The sequence below is a fragment of the Eschscholzia californica genome, unplaced genomic scaffold, assembly GCF_041429995.1.
Source record: "Eschscholzia californica isolate CP2 unplaced genomic scaffold, dmEscCali1.0.p SCAF_6, whole genome shotgun sequence".
NCBI lineage: Eukaryota > Viridiplantae > Streptophyta > Magnoliopsida > Ranunculales > Papaveraceae > Eschscholzia > Eschscholzia californica.
This window is the reverse complement of record NW_028238483.1, coordinates 10,129,438-10,144,533: the sequence shown is the minus strand read 5'-3', so window position 1 is coordinate 10,144,533 and position 15,096 is coordinate 10,129,438. Positions and strand designations below refer to the sequence as shown.

At 42.5% G+C, this 15,096-nt stretch overlaps 4 protein-coding genes across 4 annotated transcripts; 3 read left to right on the top strand and 1 right to left on the bottom strand.

The window, feature by feature from the left end:
- Nucleotides 1-432: 432 nt before the first annotated feature.
- On the bottom strand, nt 433-4,819 carry LOC147531652 (uncharacterized). Its single transcript, XM_086649780.1, has 2 exons — nt 4,615-4,819; nt 433-4,499 (listed from the first exon to the last, which is right to left on the bottom strand). The coding sequence occupies exons 1-2, from the start codon at nt 4,817-4,819 to the stop codon at nt 433-435; spliced, it is 4,272 nt and encodes a 1,423-aa protein (XP_086505906.1).
- A 2,509-nt stretch (nt 4,820-7,328) lies between these two features.
- Nucleotides 7,329-8,355, top strand: LOC147531651 (uncharacterized). Its single transcript, XM_086649779.1, has 2 exons — nt 7,329-7,776; nt 7,880-8,355. The coding sequence occupies exons 1-2, from the start codon at nt 7,329-7,331 to the stop codon at nt 8,353-8,355; spliced, it is 924 nt and encodes a 307-aa protein (XP_086505905.1).
- A 108-nt stretch (nt 8,356-8,463) lies between these two features.
- On the top strand, nt 8,464-9,461 carry LOC147531650 (uncharacterized). The gene is made up of 2 exons (XM_086649778.1): nt 8,464-9,096; nt 9,186-9,461. Exons 1-2 carry the CDS (start codon nt 8,464-8,466, stop codon nt 9,459-9,461), a joined length of 909 nt encoding a protein of 302 aa, XP_086505904.1.
- A 3,025-nt stretch (nt 9,462-12,486) lies between these two features.
- Nucleotides 12,487-13,079, top strand: LOC147531649 (uncharacterized). Its single transcript, XM_086649777.1, has 2 exons — nt 12,487-12,977; nt 13,025-13,079. Exons 1-2 carry the CDS (start codon nt 12,487-12,489, stop codon nt 13,077-13,079), a joined length of 546 nt encoding a protein of 181 aa, XP_086505903.1.
- The last annotated feature ends 2,017 nt before the right edge of the window (nt 13,080-15,096 follow it).

The following is a 15,096-nucleotide window of genomic DNA, read 5'->3' as shown; positions in this document are numbered from 1 at the left end:
GTTGGGATTGTATGAGGAGACTAAGGGGGGCCCAAGGCCTTTTAAGTTTTATAATTGTTGGACTAATGAGGAGGATTTTAAGGAGGTTGTTGCTAATGCATGGAAAGTGAAGGTGACTGGGAATCCTATGTTTAGGTTGGTGTGTAAGCTTAATCAGGTGAGATCTGCTTTACTGCTCTGGAAGAAGAAGAGATTTCAACGCTTCTCTTCCCAAGTGCAGGAAGCTAGAAGGGAGATGGAGACTTTTCAGAAGTTGGTGAACCTCAATCTTTCTTGTGAGCAGACCAGAAGAGATGAGAGGAGGGTTGTGAGTAGGTTTTTTTTTTTTTTTTTTTTGCAATAGTGAGCGGGTTAAAGGGCCCGACCCTAACAAGCAACAAGCAAAGCAACAAGCTAGAACAACAAAAAGAAATCAACCAAAGACACTATACATCAGGTCCAACATTTCCTTAACCTAATTTTACCCCTAGCATCATCGTGTAATATTTGGAATAAGTTTGGAGGCACCTCCTTAGGCCCAAAAATAACATTACTACTTGGCCGGAGCTTGGCCAGGAAGTCCGCTGCCTGATTGACTTCGCGCATTACATGTTTAATTTGGCACGACTTAAACCTTGCCCAAAGTCTTCTAATGCTAGCCCAAATACTCCAAGCACTCCATGGGGGTAACTCAGCAAAGTTGGAGAGAATATGGTAGGTAGCCATTGAATCTGTTGCTATAATCACCTTAGGACACCCTATCTGAAGAGCAAGTTGGAGCCCTAACTCAACACCTTGGAGCTCATGAGTGATAATGGAGTCACTTCTAGCCGAGCCAGCTCCCAAAATTTGGACCCGACCCCTGTCATCACGAATGATAGCACCATAACCAACTGAGGTGCTACTAAGAGATCCATCAGTATTCACCAACATGACCCCTGTTTGTGGGGCCTCCCATTTAAACCCTTTTACCTTAGGTCTGACCAGAGGGATACTCAAATTCCATCTTTCTGCAGTAGCCCAATTCTGAGTGTTGTCCTCAGTTTTACTAGTCCAAGCAGCCACCTTAAGCTTAATCTCATCATTAATGACTCTCAACACACCTCCAGCTGAGTTAGCCTGCTGCCTAAAGACTCTGTGATTTCTCTCCTCCCAAATGTGGTAAAAGAAACCATTTAGAGCAAGACACCCCAATTTAGACAAGAGGGAGCCACCTCTAAAATGCACACTGCACCACTCCACAGCATCAGCAATAGAGGAAAAACTCTGCCTTCCAAACCCAAGTTTGCTAAGAAGAGCATTCCACACCTCCTGGGAGAAAGTACAACTGAAGAAAAGGTGATAAGAAGTTTCAATACCATTCTCACAAAGAACACAGATATCAGACACATTGAGACCCCATTGCCTGAGCTTATCCTTGGTGTTGAGGCCATTATGAATAACCAACCAGCTAATGAAACAGTGACTTGGAATGCAGTTTGAAAACCAAAGCAACCCTTTCCAGCTTACCTCCTGACCTCTAGGTCTGATAGCTTCATAGGAATCTTTAAGAGTGTAGTCACCTTTAGTGCTTGGCATCCAGACTTTCCTATCCTTATTATTGATGTCAATGGGAACCTCAGGAAGTCTGTCAAACACCTCACCCAACTCATGGTACAAGTAATGTGGCACCTCCCATTTCCCATTAAGGATGAACCCAGAAACCTTAGCCTCAGGTCCTAAGAAAGAGTGGTGCATATATCTATCATTGAAAAGTTCTTGAAGGACTCCATAAGGGTGCCACTGATCAGTCCAAAAACAAGTATCCTCTCCATCACCCACTATACTGTATATAAGCTTTTGAGCTGAAGCTCTACACCCAAGAACATTCCTCCAGCACCATGAGCAGTCTCTAGGAACAGTCATAAGCCAGAAGGACTTGTGTTTAATCAGGTTATTCTGCACCCACCTAACCCATAGGGTGTCTTTATTGGTAGCTATCTCCCACACATGTCTCATGAGAAAAGCATAGTTTAGGGTCTCAAGACATCTAATGCCCAAACCCCCTTCAGCTTTAGGTAAACAAACCGACTTCCAATTGACTTTGGCTTTATGATGCTGAAGATCAATCCCAGACCACAGGAACCTGTTCAAAATGCTGTCTATTTCTCTGAATACCTTCTTAGGGAGCATGAAGACAGAAATCCAGTATATAAACATACTATTCAGCACTACATTCACCAAGAGCAGCCTCCCAGCATAAGACAAATACCTAGTCTTCCAAGACTTAACCCTTTTTTGAATCCTTTGAATTAGAGGGAGGCAGTCATTGTAAGATAACCTAGAGGACAATAATGGCAAACCAAGGTACCTGACAGGGAGGGCACCTTCAGTAAACCCAAGAGTCTGTTGAATGTCCCCTGAAGCTTCAGCATCAAGGCCAGCAAAAAAGATGGAGCTCTTCCCACAGTTGGCATGAAGACCAGTACCCAAGGAGAATTCATCAAGCACTCTTCTTAAGGCCAGAGCAGACTCACTGTCACCTTTCATGAACACCATGAGATCATCTGCAGAACAGAGATGAGAAACAACAGGGTGAGCACATTTAGGGTGTAAATGGAAATTCCCAGCTTGTTCCTCTCTGTGAATAAGGCTAGCAAACACCTCCATGACCATCACAAACAGATAAGGGGAGAGGGGACATCCTTGCCTAAGTCCTCTCTTACCCTCAAAGTAACCATTTATCCCCCCATTCACAACCACAGAAAACTTAGAGGTAGTCACACAAGCCTCAATCCACTTGATAAACAATGGAGGCAGCTGAAACTTCTTAAGGATTTTGAGGAGGGAGGACCATCTGACAGTATCATAGGCTTTCCTCAAATCTATTTTGATTGTGCACCTAGCTGGACCATTCTTCCTGCCATAAGTTCTCACCAATTCATGAGCTAGCATGATGTTATCTTGAATGGACCTGCCAGAAATGAAGGCAGATTGATTTTCTCCCACCAAAACCTTCACAACCTTCTTCAGCCTTATAGTCAAAATCTTGGTAATGGTCTTGTAAACAACATTACAACAATTAATAGGTCTGAAATCCCCCACACAATTCACATTTTCAACTTTTGGCACCAATGTTAGGAGGGTAGCATTCATCTCACCTAGAAGTTTACCTGATTTGAAGAACCCAGAGACTGCTCTAGTAAAGTCATCACCAACCACAGACCAACACTTCTTGAAGAAATGGGAGGAGAACCCATCAGGGCCAGGGGCTTTGTCAGACCCTATGGTAGAGAGGGCATAAACTATTTCATCCCTGGTAACAGGAGCCACAAGAGAAAGCACTTCAGTACTAGGGACCACATTCTCAAATTCAAAGGAGTCCAAGATCTCCTCCTCCCTCACATTAGCCTCAGTAATACCAAAAAAAGACCTATAGAAAGCTACACATTCATCAACCACTTCCTGTGAATCTTCAACAATGGCTCCAGCAGCAGTAGTGAGCTTAAGAATGCTATTCCTGGCCCTTCTCTCCTTAATGGTGCTATGGAAGAACTTAGTATTACTGTCATCATCATTCAGCCATTGTATTCTAGACTTTTGCCTTAGCATAGAAGCTTCAGCCTTTGCTAGATGGGAGTAATTACTAATGGCTTCCCTCTCTTGCCTTCTAAGGTCCACATCATGAGGATCTTGCTCCAATTCAGATTGAATTGTTTCCACTGTCCTCCTAGCCAGCACTACTTGTTCTGAGAAATTCTGGTAGTGAGCAACTCTCCATTGAATCAGCCTAGCCTTGACCCTTTTGAGTTTGGTAACCAATTGAAACATTGGGGTACCTCTAACAGAATCAACCCATTCATGCTGCACTAGCTCCAAAAAACCAGGTTCCTTAGTCCAAGCATTAAAAAACTTAAATGGCTTCCTTCCAATAAAAGGTAGCTCAAATAAGGAAAACACTACTGGGGAATGGTCAGAGACACCAGGTTGCAAAAATTGGGCACTAAAGGCAGGGAAGACCTCCAACCAGCTCAAGTTAATCAGAACTCTATCAAGTTTGCAAAAAATAGAAGATTCACCCTCTTGGTTATTATTCCAAGTGAAGAAGCAACCAGTGAAGGGGCAATCAAATAACCCATTCCCTTGCACACAGTCTGAGAAGTCCTGGAAGTGGTGTGGCTTAACTGTTTCACCCCCCTCTTTCTCATCAGGGTTCAAAATGGAATTAAAGTCCCCCATGAAGGCCCAAGGACCCTCAAATCTGTTCATCAAGTAAGTCATATCTAACCACAGCTCCTTCCTTTGTTGTCTGTCATTAAGCCCATAAACCACTGCCAGCATAATGACCTTAGCATCAGTAGTCTTGACTTTGACAGCCATAATTTGTTTAGAGGAAAAGATGTGGTTTATCTCCAGGTGGTTAGGATCCCAGGCTAGCCAGATTCTTCCCCCACTACAAGCAGCATAGTTATCTAAGAACTCCCAATATGGGTTTATAGCTCTTTGGACATAAGTCCTATTACTAAAAGCAACTCTAGTTTCTACCATGCCAAGCAAAACTTAACTTATTTACTCTAATGAGGTCTTTAACCTCTTTTATTCTTAAGGGATTGATCATCCCCCTTACATTCCAGCAGCTTAAATGCACCATTTAACCAGTTGAGGAAAATTTCAACTTCCTCCCTTTCATCTCAACAATACCCCTACTCTGCTCCCCTTCATTGTGAGAGAAAAGAGCAATAACATTTGCAACCCCCTCTCTAACCCCTGCCTCTGAAGCCATTGGAGTTTCTTTCATGTCCATAGCCTCAGAGATGTGAACCTCATCCCCAAAAAGCTCTTGTCCTTCAATACCTTCCATTGTAGTACCTTGCTCAGATAAACAGACCCTTTTAGAAGCCTGCCCATCCAGAGTCTCATTAGTTAATGCTACATATTTACTATTAACCAGAGTAGCATTGTTCTTGTTCTTCCTTTTGATCACTGGTATCTATTCCTCCTCAGAAGGCCCTAGCATCAGGGTAGACTTGCTACTCTCAGTCTCTTTGGAAGGAGGACCATCCATCATTTGTGCTCTCAAAACAGAAAACCTAGACCCAGATTCATTATAGCTCCCAGCACCCTTAGTGTTAGTAGTAGTAGTAACCCCCTTATTAGGACCAGACTGCAGCTTAATATTAGGTTGCACATTCTCTTTGACATTATGTCTAGCACCTTGAGAGCTACTCTGGCCATACCCAGTTTTAGCCTTAGGTATGGGAACAGAAGCTCCCATTCTAGCCTTATCCTTAGTAGTATCATCTTGAGCAGGAGCTTGATAGTCATCCCTCTTAGCTTGGTAAGGACATTTCCCATACGAATGGCCAAATTCCCCACAACCAGTGCACAATAAGGGCTTCCATGCATGTTCAACCGAAATGTTACTTACCCTAGCACCATCAACAATGGAAATCACCTCTGGGAATTTACAGTCCTTCCCAATCTCAATGCAAACCCTCGCATAAGCCATTCGAGTCTTATCCTCAGTAGGTTGGTCGAGCATTATTGGTTTGCCAAGTACACTCGCAATTCGAGCTAAACCTTTTGGATTCCATAGGAGCAGAGACACCTTCCTAAAATTCACCCAAACTGGTACAGAGGCCAAATTTTGTATATCCTCCTCAACAAATGGTGTCCAAGGTCTAGTAACGAACAAGTGACGAAGGATAAACATAGGTTCATGATCTAAAGCCTTTTGTCTATCCTCTTCTAAGCTAAATCGCATGATATAAGCAGCATCACCATGAACAGTGAGCTTGAGTTCTCCTTTAGGTTGCCATGCCTTCAGAAGGGCCTTATACACAGGAAGGTAAGGGAGTCTTCTTCCAACAAACGAACCTATCAACCAAGTTTCACATTCTCGTTGTTCATCAGCAAACCCGGAGCTACTGTAAGAAGCTACTAATTCACCATTCCGAACAGTGGGTACAGTATATTCCAATGGAGAACGAGAAACAGCCTTACTCTTGAGAAAGAGAGAAGCCCAGTCAGTTTTCAGAGGAGAGTTACCTCGTATCCCAGATGGATACTCACTCAAAGGTGGATCATCTGATTCCATCTTACCTGAATCCTTCTGTTTCGAAGGAAGTCCACCTCCATTCAGAGATGAATCTCCTTCACCAGAAGCAGGAAGACGAACCTTCGTCTCCCTTGAGACCAGCATGCCACCACCAAGGGAGCAGCACTGATTCCAAAGAAGCTATCAGACCAATCAGAATAGGCGGCTGACCTCCACCGACCAACCACCACCTCCAACCTTGCCGGAAAACACGAATCCCAAAACCCTAAAAGTTCGCACCACCCAGCTCTTTCTCTCTCCTCTGGTAAGGCTGGTTGGCTATAACATTCTTCGTTGTGAGTAGGTTTTCTAAACTGGCTAGGCAAGAAGAGAGTATGCTGAGACAGAAATCAAGGGTTTAAAAGATTCACCTTGGTGATAATAACTCAAAGTTTTTTCATGCTTATTTGAAAGAAAGAAGGTCTAGGAACAATATTCCTTTCATTTATAATGATAGGAATGAGAAGATTTCTAGTAATGATCTGGTTGCTCAAGAATGTGTTGCTTTTATCAAGATATGTTTGGGACTTCTTATTATGATAGGGGAGTTCCTGAGGTCCTGAATAATATGGAGTTTGGGTATATTTTGGAGCATTCTGAGGCTGCTAGGTTGATCAGTGAGGTGACTAGGGATGAAGTGGTTTATGCTTTTTCCACTATTGGTTCAGATAAATCTCCTGGTCCAGATGGATTTACTGCTCATTTCTTCAATGTTTGTTGGGATATTGTTGGTAATGACTTCACCAATGTTGTGCTCAGGTTCTTCTCCTCAGGTAAGCTCTTGGGTGAGGTAAACTCTACTCTGGTTACTTTAATTCCAAAATCTAAGAATGCTTCTAGGGTCACTGGTTTTAGACCTATTTCTTGTTGCAGCACTATTTATAAATGTATTTCTAAAATCATTACTGTGAGAATGAAGGAGGTAATCTTTAAGCTGGTTAACCCTTGCCAGTTTGGTTTTATTTCAGGCAGATGTATTCAGGATAACATTCTTCTTGCCCATGAGCTTACTAGGGACTATCACAAGACCTTGGGTCCTCCTAGATGTGCTATGAAGATAGTTTGCAAAAAGCCTATGATACTATAGAATGGGATGATTTGATGAAGGTTATGGAGATGATGGGATTTCCTAGTAAGTTTAGACAATGGGTGTATAAGTGTTTCTTCTTCCAGATTCTCTATCATGGTGAATGGGGGGTCTTTTGGCTACATCAAGGGTAAAAGAGGTATCAGGCAAGGTTGCCCAATGTCTCCTTATTTGTTTGTTCTGGTAATGGAGGTTTTTAATGTGCTTATGCTTGATATGGTGAAGATTAAGAGATTTCAACTTCATCCCAAATGTGGTAAGCCTCTAGTTACTCATTTGGCCTTTGCTGATGGCCTCCTGGTTTTTTCTAAAGGTGATTTTGGCTCTGCCATGGCCTTGGTTGAGGTCCTTAATATCTTTTATGATTGTACTGGTTTGAGAGTGAATCCTAGGAAAAACTCTTTGTTTGCTGCTGGGTTATCTAATGAGGATATGCAGCTCTTTCAAGATGTCCTGGGGTTTGAGTGTGCCTCTCTTCCTGTAAGATACCTTGGGGTTCCCCTTATTTCTACTAGACTGAAGTATTCTGATTGTTTGCCTCTTATTGATAGAGTGTTGGCTAGAATTCAGTCTTGGAAGACTAGGTTTCTTTCCTATGTTGGTAGAATGGTGATTGTGCAGTCCATCCTTCAAAGTATGGTCTTTTTTTTGGCTTAGTGTGTTTGATCTTCCCAAAAGGGCTCTGAGGGAGATTGAAAAGTTATTTAGCAGGTTTTTATGGTCTGGGCCTGATCTAGGGATGAGGAAGGCTGCTATTGGCTGGAGTAAAATCTGTTTTCCTTATGCAGAAGGTGGTCTTGGTGTGAGAAGTCTTGTTACTCTCAACATTGCTTGTTGTCTTAGGCATATTTGGGACATCTTTTGTCATAAGCAGACTTTGTGGGTGGAATGGGTCCAAGCTAATCTTATCAAGAAAAAGAACTTTTGGCATATGTCTATTCCTAGTAATGCCTCTTGGGTTTGGAGAAGATTGCTTCATTATAGGGAGTATGGTGTAAAATTTGCTTTTCATGTTATTGGTAATGGGAAGCACACAAATTTCTGGTTTGATTTTTGGCACCCAATGGGTGTCTTGATTAAACATTTTGATGTGTCTTTCAGATATGATAGCAAGCTTAATGAAAGGGCTGTTGTGAGTTCTTGTATTGCTAATGGTTCTTGGTCTTTGCCTAGTCATTTATGTGATCAGTTGGGACCTATAGCTGCTAGATAGCAAGAGATTCCAATTGAGGAGGATGCTGAGGACAGAAGAGTGTGGATTGCTAATGAGAAGGGTTTCTTCACTCTCAAAAGTACCTATAAGGCCTTAAGGAAGAGTAAAATGGTAATTCCTTGGCATAAGATAGTCTGGTTTTCTCACAACATTCCTAGACATAGCTTCATCACTTGGGTTGTCTTGGGAGGTGCTCTTATTACAAAGTGTAAGCTTCTCTTTTGGGGGATTGAGGTGGACCCTTTGTGTGCTCTATGTGGTAAAGCCAATGAGGATGAGCTTCATTTATATTTTCAATGTGATTACTCCTTATCTGTGTGGCATAAGTTGCTGGCTATGCTAGGTTTAGCTAAAGTGTCTAGAGGTGATTGGTTTAATGAAGTTAATTGGTGCATTTCAATGTTTCAAGGAAAGGATAACACTGCTCTCTTAGGCAGATTAGCTTTTAATGGTTATATTTATTACATCTGGTGGGAGAGAAACAGGAGGTTACACTCAGAACCTGCTAGAAGCAGCCAGGAGGTGGTTCAGCAGGTAGTTGCTGATGTGAGAATGAAGATGCAATCTGTCTCCATAAAGTTTATTGATACTGTGAGAGGCAGGAAAGCAGCTTGTGAGTGGAATCTTGAGTTATCATTTGTTATTCCTCAGGTTGTGGATTGCAAATGGCAGGGTCCTGAGGAGGGTTGTGTCCTCATCAATTCTGATGGGTCTTTTTTAGCAGGGATAGTGCTGGGTATGGTGCTATTTTGAGGAATCATTTGGGGGAGGTTTTGACTGCTATAAGGGGTAGGGATGCTCATAAATCAGTTATCTTTCATGAACTTCAGGGCATAGAAGCTGGGTCGAGGCTAGCTGCTAGGTTAATGTTGTCCAAGGTGGTGCTTTCCACAGATTCTATGAGAGCCTGTTCCATTCTTATTTCAGCTGAGCTGGTGCCACCTTGGGAGGTTGGGTTTCTGATCAGAAGAATCAAGGCTCTTATGGCTAAATTTGCTTTGTGTAAAGTGCAACATGTGTTTAGAGAAGTTAATCAGGTGGCGGATTGGCTTTCCAAGAACAGACCAGTTGAGGATGAGGAAGTGTTATGGCCAGGGGCTATGTGACCTGAGTTGATGCAGCTCATTGATGAAGACAGACTTGGTGTCATTAGGAAAAGATCTAATTGAAGTTTTCTCTAGTTTTTTTGAGTTGGGGAGAGGTTCTTTATTTTTGTATGGCTGGGGTTGTTTGATTTGTGTTAGCTTGTTTTTTGGGCCTTGTAGGGGTCCTCCCCCTCAGGGCATTGGCTAGGCGTTTTGTTTTGAACTCCTTTATTTGGGTCTGGCGCCCTTAAGCCTGCTGATTAATGACCAAAAAAAAGAAGGGAATGCGGGTGTAGCATTGCACTGTTTAGTGGAGTTGGGGGAGGTCAGGTGAGAGTTGGGGGGAAAGGGAGAGGTCCCCTTAGAACTCTTAATGATTAGTTTTGGTAGTTGGAACGTGAGAGGGCTTAATGACTCTCTCAGAATCAGGGAGGTGGTGAAGTTTATTAGAGATAATAATTTGAGTCTTTGTAGTTTGTTGGAGACTCGTGTTGATGAGGCTAATAAAGACAAGGTGAGGCAATTGGAGAGAGAAAGTGAAGTGAGGAGAGAGAAAGTGGTGATTTCCTAGGGTTTTCCTAGGTTTTTTTTTTATCGAAAACTTGCTGGTTTGGTCTGGTTTTTTCCGGCAATGAGTGAACCAAATCTGCGGGATGGAAGGGAGATGGGGGAAGGACGTTATTTGCTGGTTGGGAATCGTTTGCCTAGTGAAGATGAAGAAGATGAGATGATAGAGGGTAACTGTGTTGGGGTTGATGGACAGACTATTTTCATACACGAGCTACATGGTGTTGAGTTGGGATTAGAGTTAGCACTTAGTGCCGGATTGCAGGAAGTTGAACGTGGTCTTGACTCGATGAATATCAAGTTACTTCTTGCAAAACCACATCAGAAATTACCATGGAGGGCGAGGCGTTTGTGGAAGAGGGTTCAGAGGCTTCGGAGTCAATTTCGGAGTTTTCGGGTTTTTCATGTCTATAGAGAAGCCAATCAGGCTGCAGATTTCCTGTCGAAGATGAAGCTCGGACCGAGGGTGACTCACTTGAATATTAGTCAACTTCCGGTGGAAATATCGTTAATGCGGACTCTAGAGGAACAGTGAGAATGAGGAAAGGGTGGGGCTAATGAGATGATGTAATTTGACTTCATTGCTGTTTTTTTCTTTTTTTCATTTCTTTTTCATTGCATTCGTTTCGGGCTCCTCCCGCTTATCATAATAAAAAAAAAACTCTGTTGGGGTTAATGAAGAAGTCGTGATGGAAGAAACTTCTGCTGCGTTGCAACACCAACAACCGATCACACGAAATGATACTCCTGGTTCAGTTGGGTTAAGATTCAATGCAACAGGAAAATCGATTGGCCTAAAGCAAGGGTCTGTCTCTCGAGTCCTTGAAGAACAAAACAATGGTTCTGTTCGTTTTGGTGCTGCTAGCACTGCTCGTGAAAAAGGCAACAATCAGGGTTCAAAGTTATTAGCCGATTCTATTAGAAGCAACATTGTTTCGGGTCTTCTTCGCAATCCAAATACAAGTATTGGCATGACTATAGCAGGTGGAGAAGAACAGCAACTACCGGAATTACAGAGAACTCAGGCCGAAGAGATTAGGGTTCCGACAACAGCTAGGGTTTCGAGGTGCGACGGGCAAATGGGCCATGAGCCTGCAAACCAGGGCAGTGCTTTGGTAAGTTCAGGGGGTGTGCATAAAGTTTCTAACTGGTCTAACTTGTTCCCACGTCAAACATCAGCTAACCGAGCTACACTAAGATACATTCCTCCAATCAAAGTGAATAATCGTTTCGTGGCAAACCTAAAAGTATCAAACTTTGCTAATGAAATGAAATTATGCGAGAACATCCTGGTTGGAAGCTTTGTTGGTGAAAGACTAGCCTACGAGTTAGTGTATAGTGTTTTATTGAAAAAAAGGAGTCCGAAGGGAGAAATGAAGCTTACGGTACATGGTGATTCGACTTATGTTATACATTTCTCTTCCACTGAAGACAGATTAAGAGCCTTGGAATTCGAACCTATATTTATTGCTGGGAGACTATTTGTGGTACGTCCATGGCGACTTAATGTTGAGAAGGAACTTCAAGAAATGAAAACCATTCCATTATGGGTTAATCTCCGAAATATTCCCTTTCTTTTTTGAAACTCGGAAGGTATTTCAAACATTGCTAGTGTATTGGGTGTTCCTTTAATGCAAGATAGTTGAACGGAATCAAGAGAGCGGATGGCGTTTGCTCGTGTTTGTGTGGAAGTGGCAGTAGACACTGACTTACCCGACGACATAACTATTCGGATTGAGGAGGGTGATTCTGAATATTTTGTCCAGGTTCAAGTAGAGTATTCATGGAAACCAACTAAATGTGAAGTTTGCTCTGTTTTTGGGCATGATGAAGGGACATGCAAGAAACAACCAAAACCAGATGTTGTTACAAATGTTGATGAAGGTGGTAAATCAAGACCTAAAGAGGTCAGATTGGTAGATAACAATTCTACCACTCGTTTGGGGCCGAAAAGACAAGACTTGCAACACCAAACTCAGAATGCTAGTGGGAGGCAATATGGTAACAAATCTGGTTGGACAAATAGTAATGGTGGAAGAGGAGGGGGTAAGAAGAGACCAGCAATGGTTAATCAGGAGTCAGGTCCGAACATTATGGATGAAGACCGAGAGAGAGAAGGAGGTTGGTCGGTGGTAATTTCGAAATCTAATACTTTCGCCATTGGAGCAGGCCACTCGGAGAAACATGATAATCAACGTCGGAAAATAGCAAAAAAAAATGAACCGGTTCGTGGTAAATCAACGCAGCATAGTCTCCTTCCAGGTAATTCTTTTTCGACTCTATCTAATTCTGACGAATTCCATACTAGTTCTTTTGAACACGAGCCTGGAGAGGAGGGTTTGGAAAAGGACCAAAATATTCATGAGGGAAGGGAAGGGAACAGGTCACGAACTGATCATGACCCTATTTTGCTAAATCCGAGATTAGAAAGTAATACTGAGCCATCTGAGGAGCTCGAAACAGCCCCCTCCATTGTCTAATGATTAATCTTGCAAGTTGGAATGTGAGAGGTCTTAGTGACTCTCTCCGTACGAAGAGTGTGAGAGATTTTGTGAGATTGAATCGTATTGGTTTGTGTGGCCTTTTAGAAACTCATGCCCAGGAAAGGAACAAGACTCGTATTCAGCGTAGTCTCAATCCTAGCTGGACCTTTATTGATAATTACGTGGTTGTTCCGAATGGACGGATTTGGATTGGATGGGACTCGAGCAGGGTTGATTTCACTGTGTCCCACATTGGAGGACAAGTTATTGCAGGTGGTGTTCGCTTTCCAGATGGTTCGAGTTTCCTTTTGGCAGTGGTGTATGGAAGCAATAGCATTGTTCATCGCCGGGAGCTCTGTTGGGACCTTGAGTTTCTTATGATGGGTTCTGAGGCTCCGTGGCTAGTGTTAGGTGACTTTAATACCACGATGCTGGCCAATGAGAAGAGAGGCGGTCAGAGCTCACCATCTCAAGGCTCCAATGAGATGTTTGACTGTGTTACCGATTTGGGGTTGTTCGATTGTCCATATACAGGTTGTTTCTATACATGGTCCAACAGGCAGGTGGGGGTAGCAAATATCAGTTGTAAGATTGATCGGGCTCTCATTAATAGTGGTTGGTTGACCTGCTTTCCTCTAGCTAAAGCAGACTTTCCACCGCTTGGGGATTTTGATCACTTTCCTATTATTATACCGCTTGCTGCACCCAACATACACCGGCGTACTCCGTTGCGGTTCTTCAATGCCTGGACGGAGGATCCCACGTTTCGAACTCTTATTGCTGATGTATGGAAGGTGTCAGTACTGGGTAATCCGATGTTCCGAATGGTGACAAAACTCAAAGCTTTGAAGGCTCGTTTGAATGAATGGAAGAAAGATCGGTTCAACAAGGTGACGAACCAAGTAACCATTAACCGATTTTTTTTTTACATTCAGTGTAGGTCCGATTGCAGAGAGATCCAGCAAATCCGGTCTTACGGAGGCAAGAGAGAGTAGCTACTGAAAACTATAGTACCGTTGTACGGGCGGAAACAGCAATGCCCCGACAACGTGCTAAAGTTGAATGGCTCAGTCTCGATGACGGCAATACAACTTATTTCCACAACTCTATAAAGGATCGGAAGTCTCGGAACGCTATCACTCGACTCACTAGAGAGGATGGTTCGGTGGCTGAGGATCTAGTGGAAATAGCCAATATGTGTGTGGATTTCTATCGGGACTTATTCGGTCGAGGGGATGAGGATAATGAAGCATTAGATCACATATCTAATGTGGAGTTCCCACTTCCACTGACGGAAGCTGAAGGAGATCTTCTTACTACGAGGGTGACTAGAGACGAAATATATGCTGCTCTGCAAACTATTGGTTCTGATCGATCGCCGGGGCCGGATGGGTTCTCTTCCCATTTTTTAAGGTGTGTTGGGACATCGTGGGAGACGACTTTGTGGAAGCTATCCAGAGGTTCTTCAGCTCAGGAAAACTTCTCAAAGAGGTAAACTCTACTTTTGTGACTCTTATTCCTAAAATAGATAATGCTTCTGCAGTGTCAAATTTTAGACCGATATCTTGTTGTAATGTGTTCTATAAATGCATTACCAAGATTCTTACTATACGGCTGAAGGGAGTTATTTATTCGATGATCAGTGACAAACTAATAAAAATACTAAAACAAATAATAATGGTAAACGAATCAATGGGGGAGAAAACCTAGAGATTTTGAATCCACCTATGAAACACTTAAAAAGACATTTAATAAATTAATAGAAATTTCTCTATTACTCGGACTTTAGGATATGAACTATCTACAGTCCGGAAAATATTTCCGTCGAAACAATATTAACTACTTATCTATTCACCATTGCTATGAAATATAAAATCATCCAACTATTACTCATCAACTAATAAGTATAGACCATCAAAGAATTTAATATAAGCATAGCATATCAAATCATGAAGCATGAACAATGAAGAATTAATTTAAAAATAACTATCAATGGTAAATCATAACATTAAGACCAATGAAATCTTTGGTTAATTTATTAACATGTTTCTAAAAGCATTCTCGTGGGTTTCACCATCCTCGAGTTGAAAGATTAAAAGCTCATGTTTTTTTTTAAGAAAGTCAACAGGGATTATAGGGACCCTGGCCCTAACCATTAAAGAAAACCACTAACAACAAACAGTCCACATAAACCAATCTACAGAGGACTAAACCAAAAAAACAACAAGAAAACCAACATCAAGCATCCGGCCACAACCTCCTAAGCCTAACCACCCCCATCCTATCTTGAGCAACTATCAAATTCAGCAAGCTAGGTAACCTTTCCACATCCAGATTGAGGATTCCATTACTACTCAGCCGAGAAAGAAAGTCAGCAGCCTAGTTAAGCTCACGAAAAGTATGGAGCACCTCACAGCTCTCAAAATTCTTCATCAGACCTTGAATATCCCTCCAAAAGGTCCACACAGTCCAAGGAGGCTTACTCCCCCCCAGCATTCAATAGAGAAACCACATTGATTGAATCAGTAGCAACAATCACCCTTTGGCATCCTCTATCCCAGGCCAACCTCAGACCCAACAAGACTCCTTGCATCTCATGAGCAAGC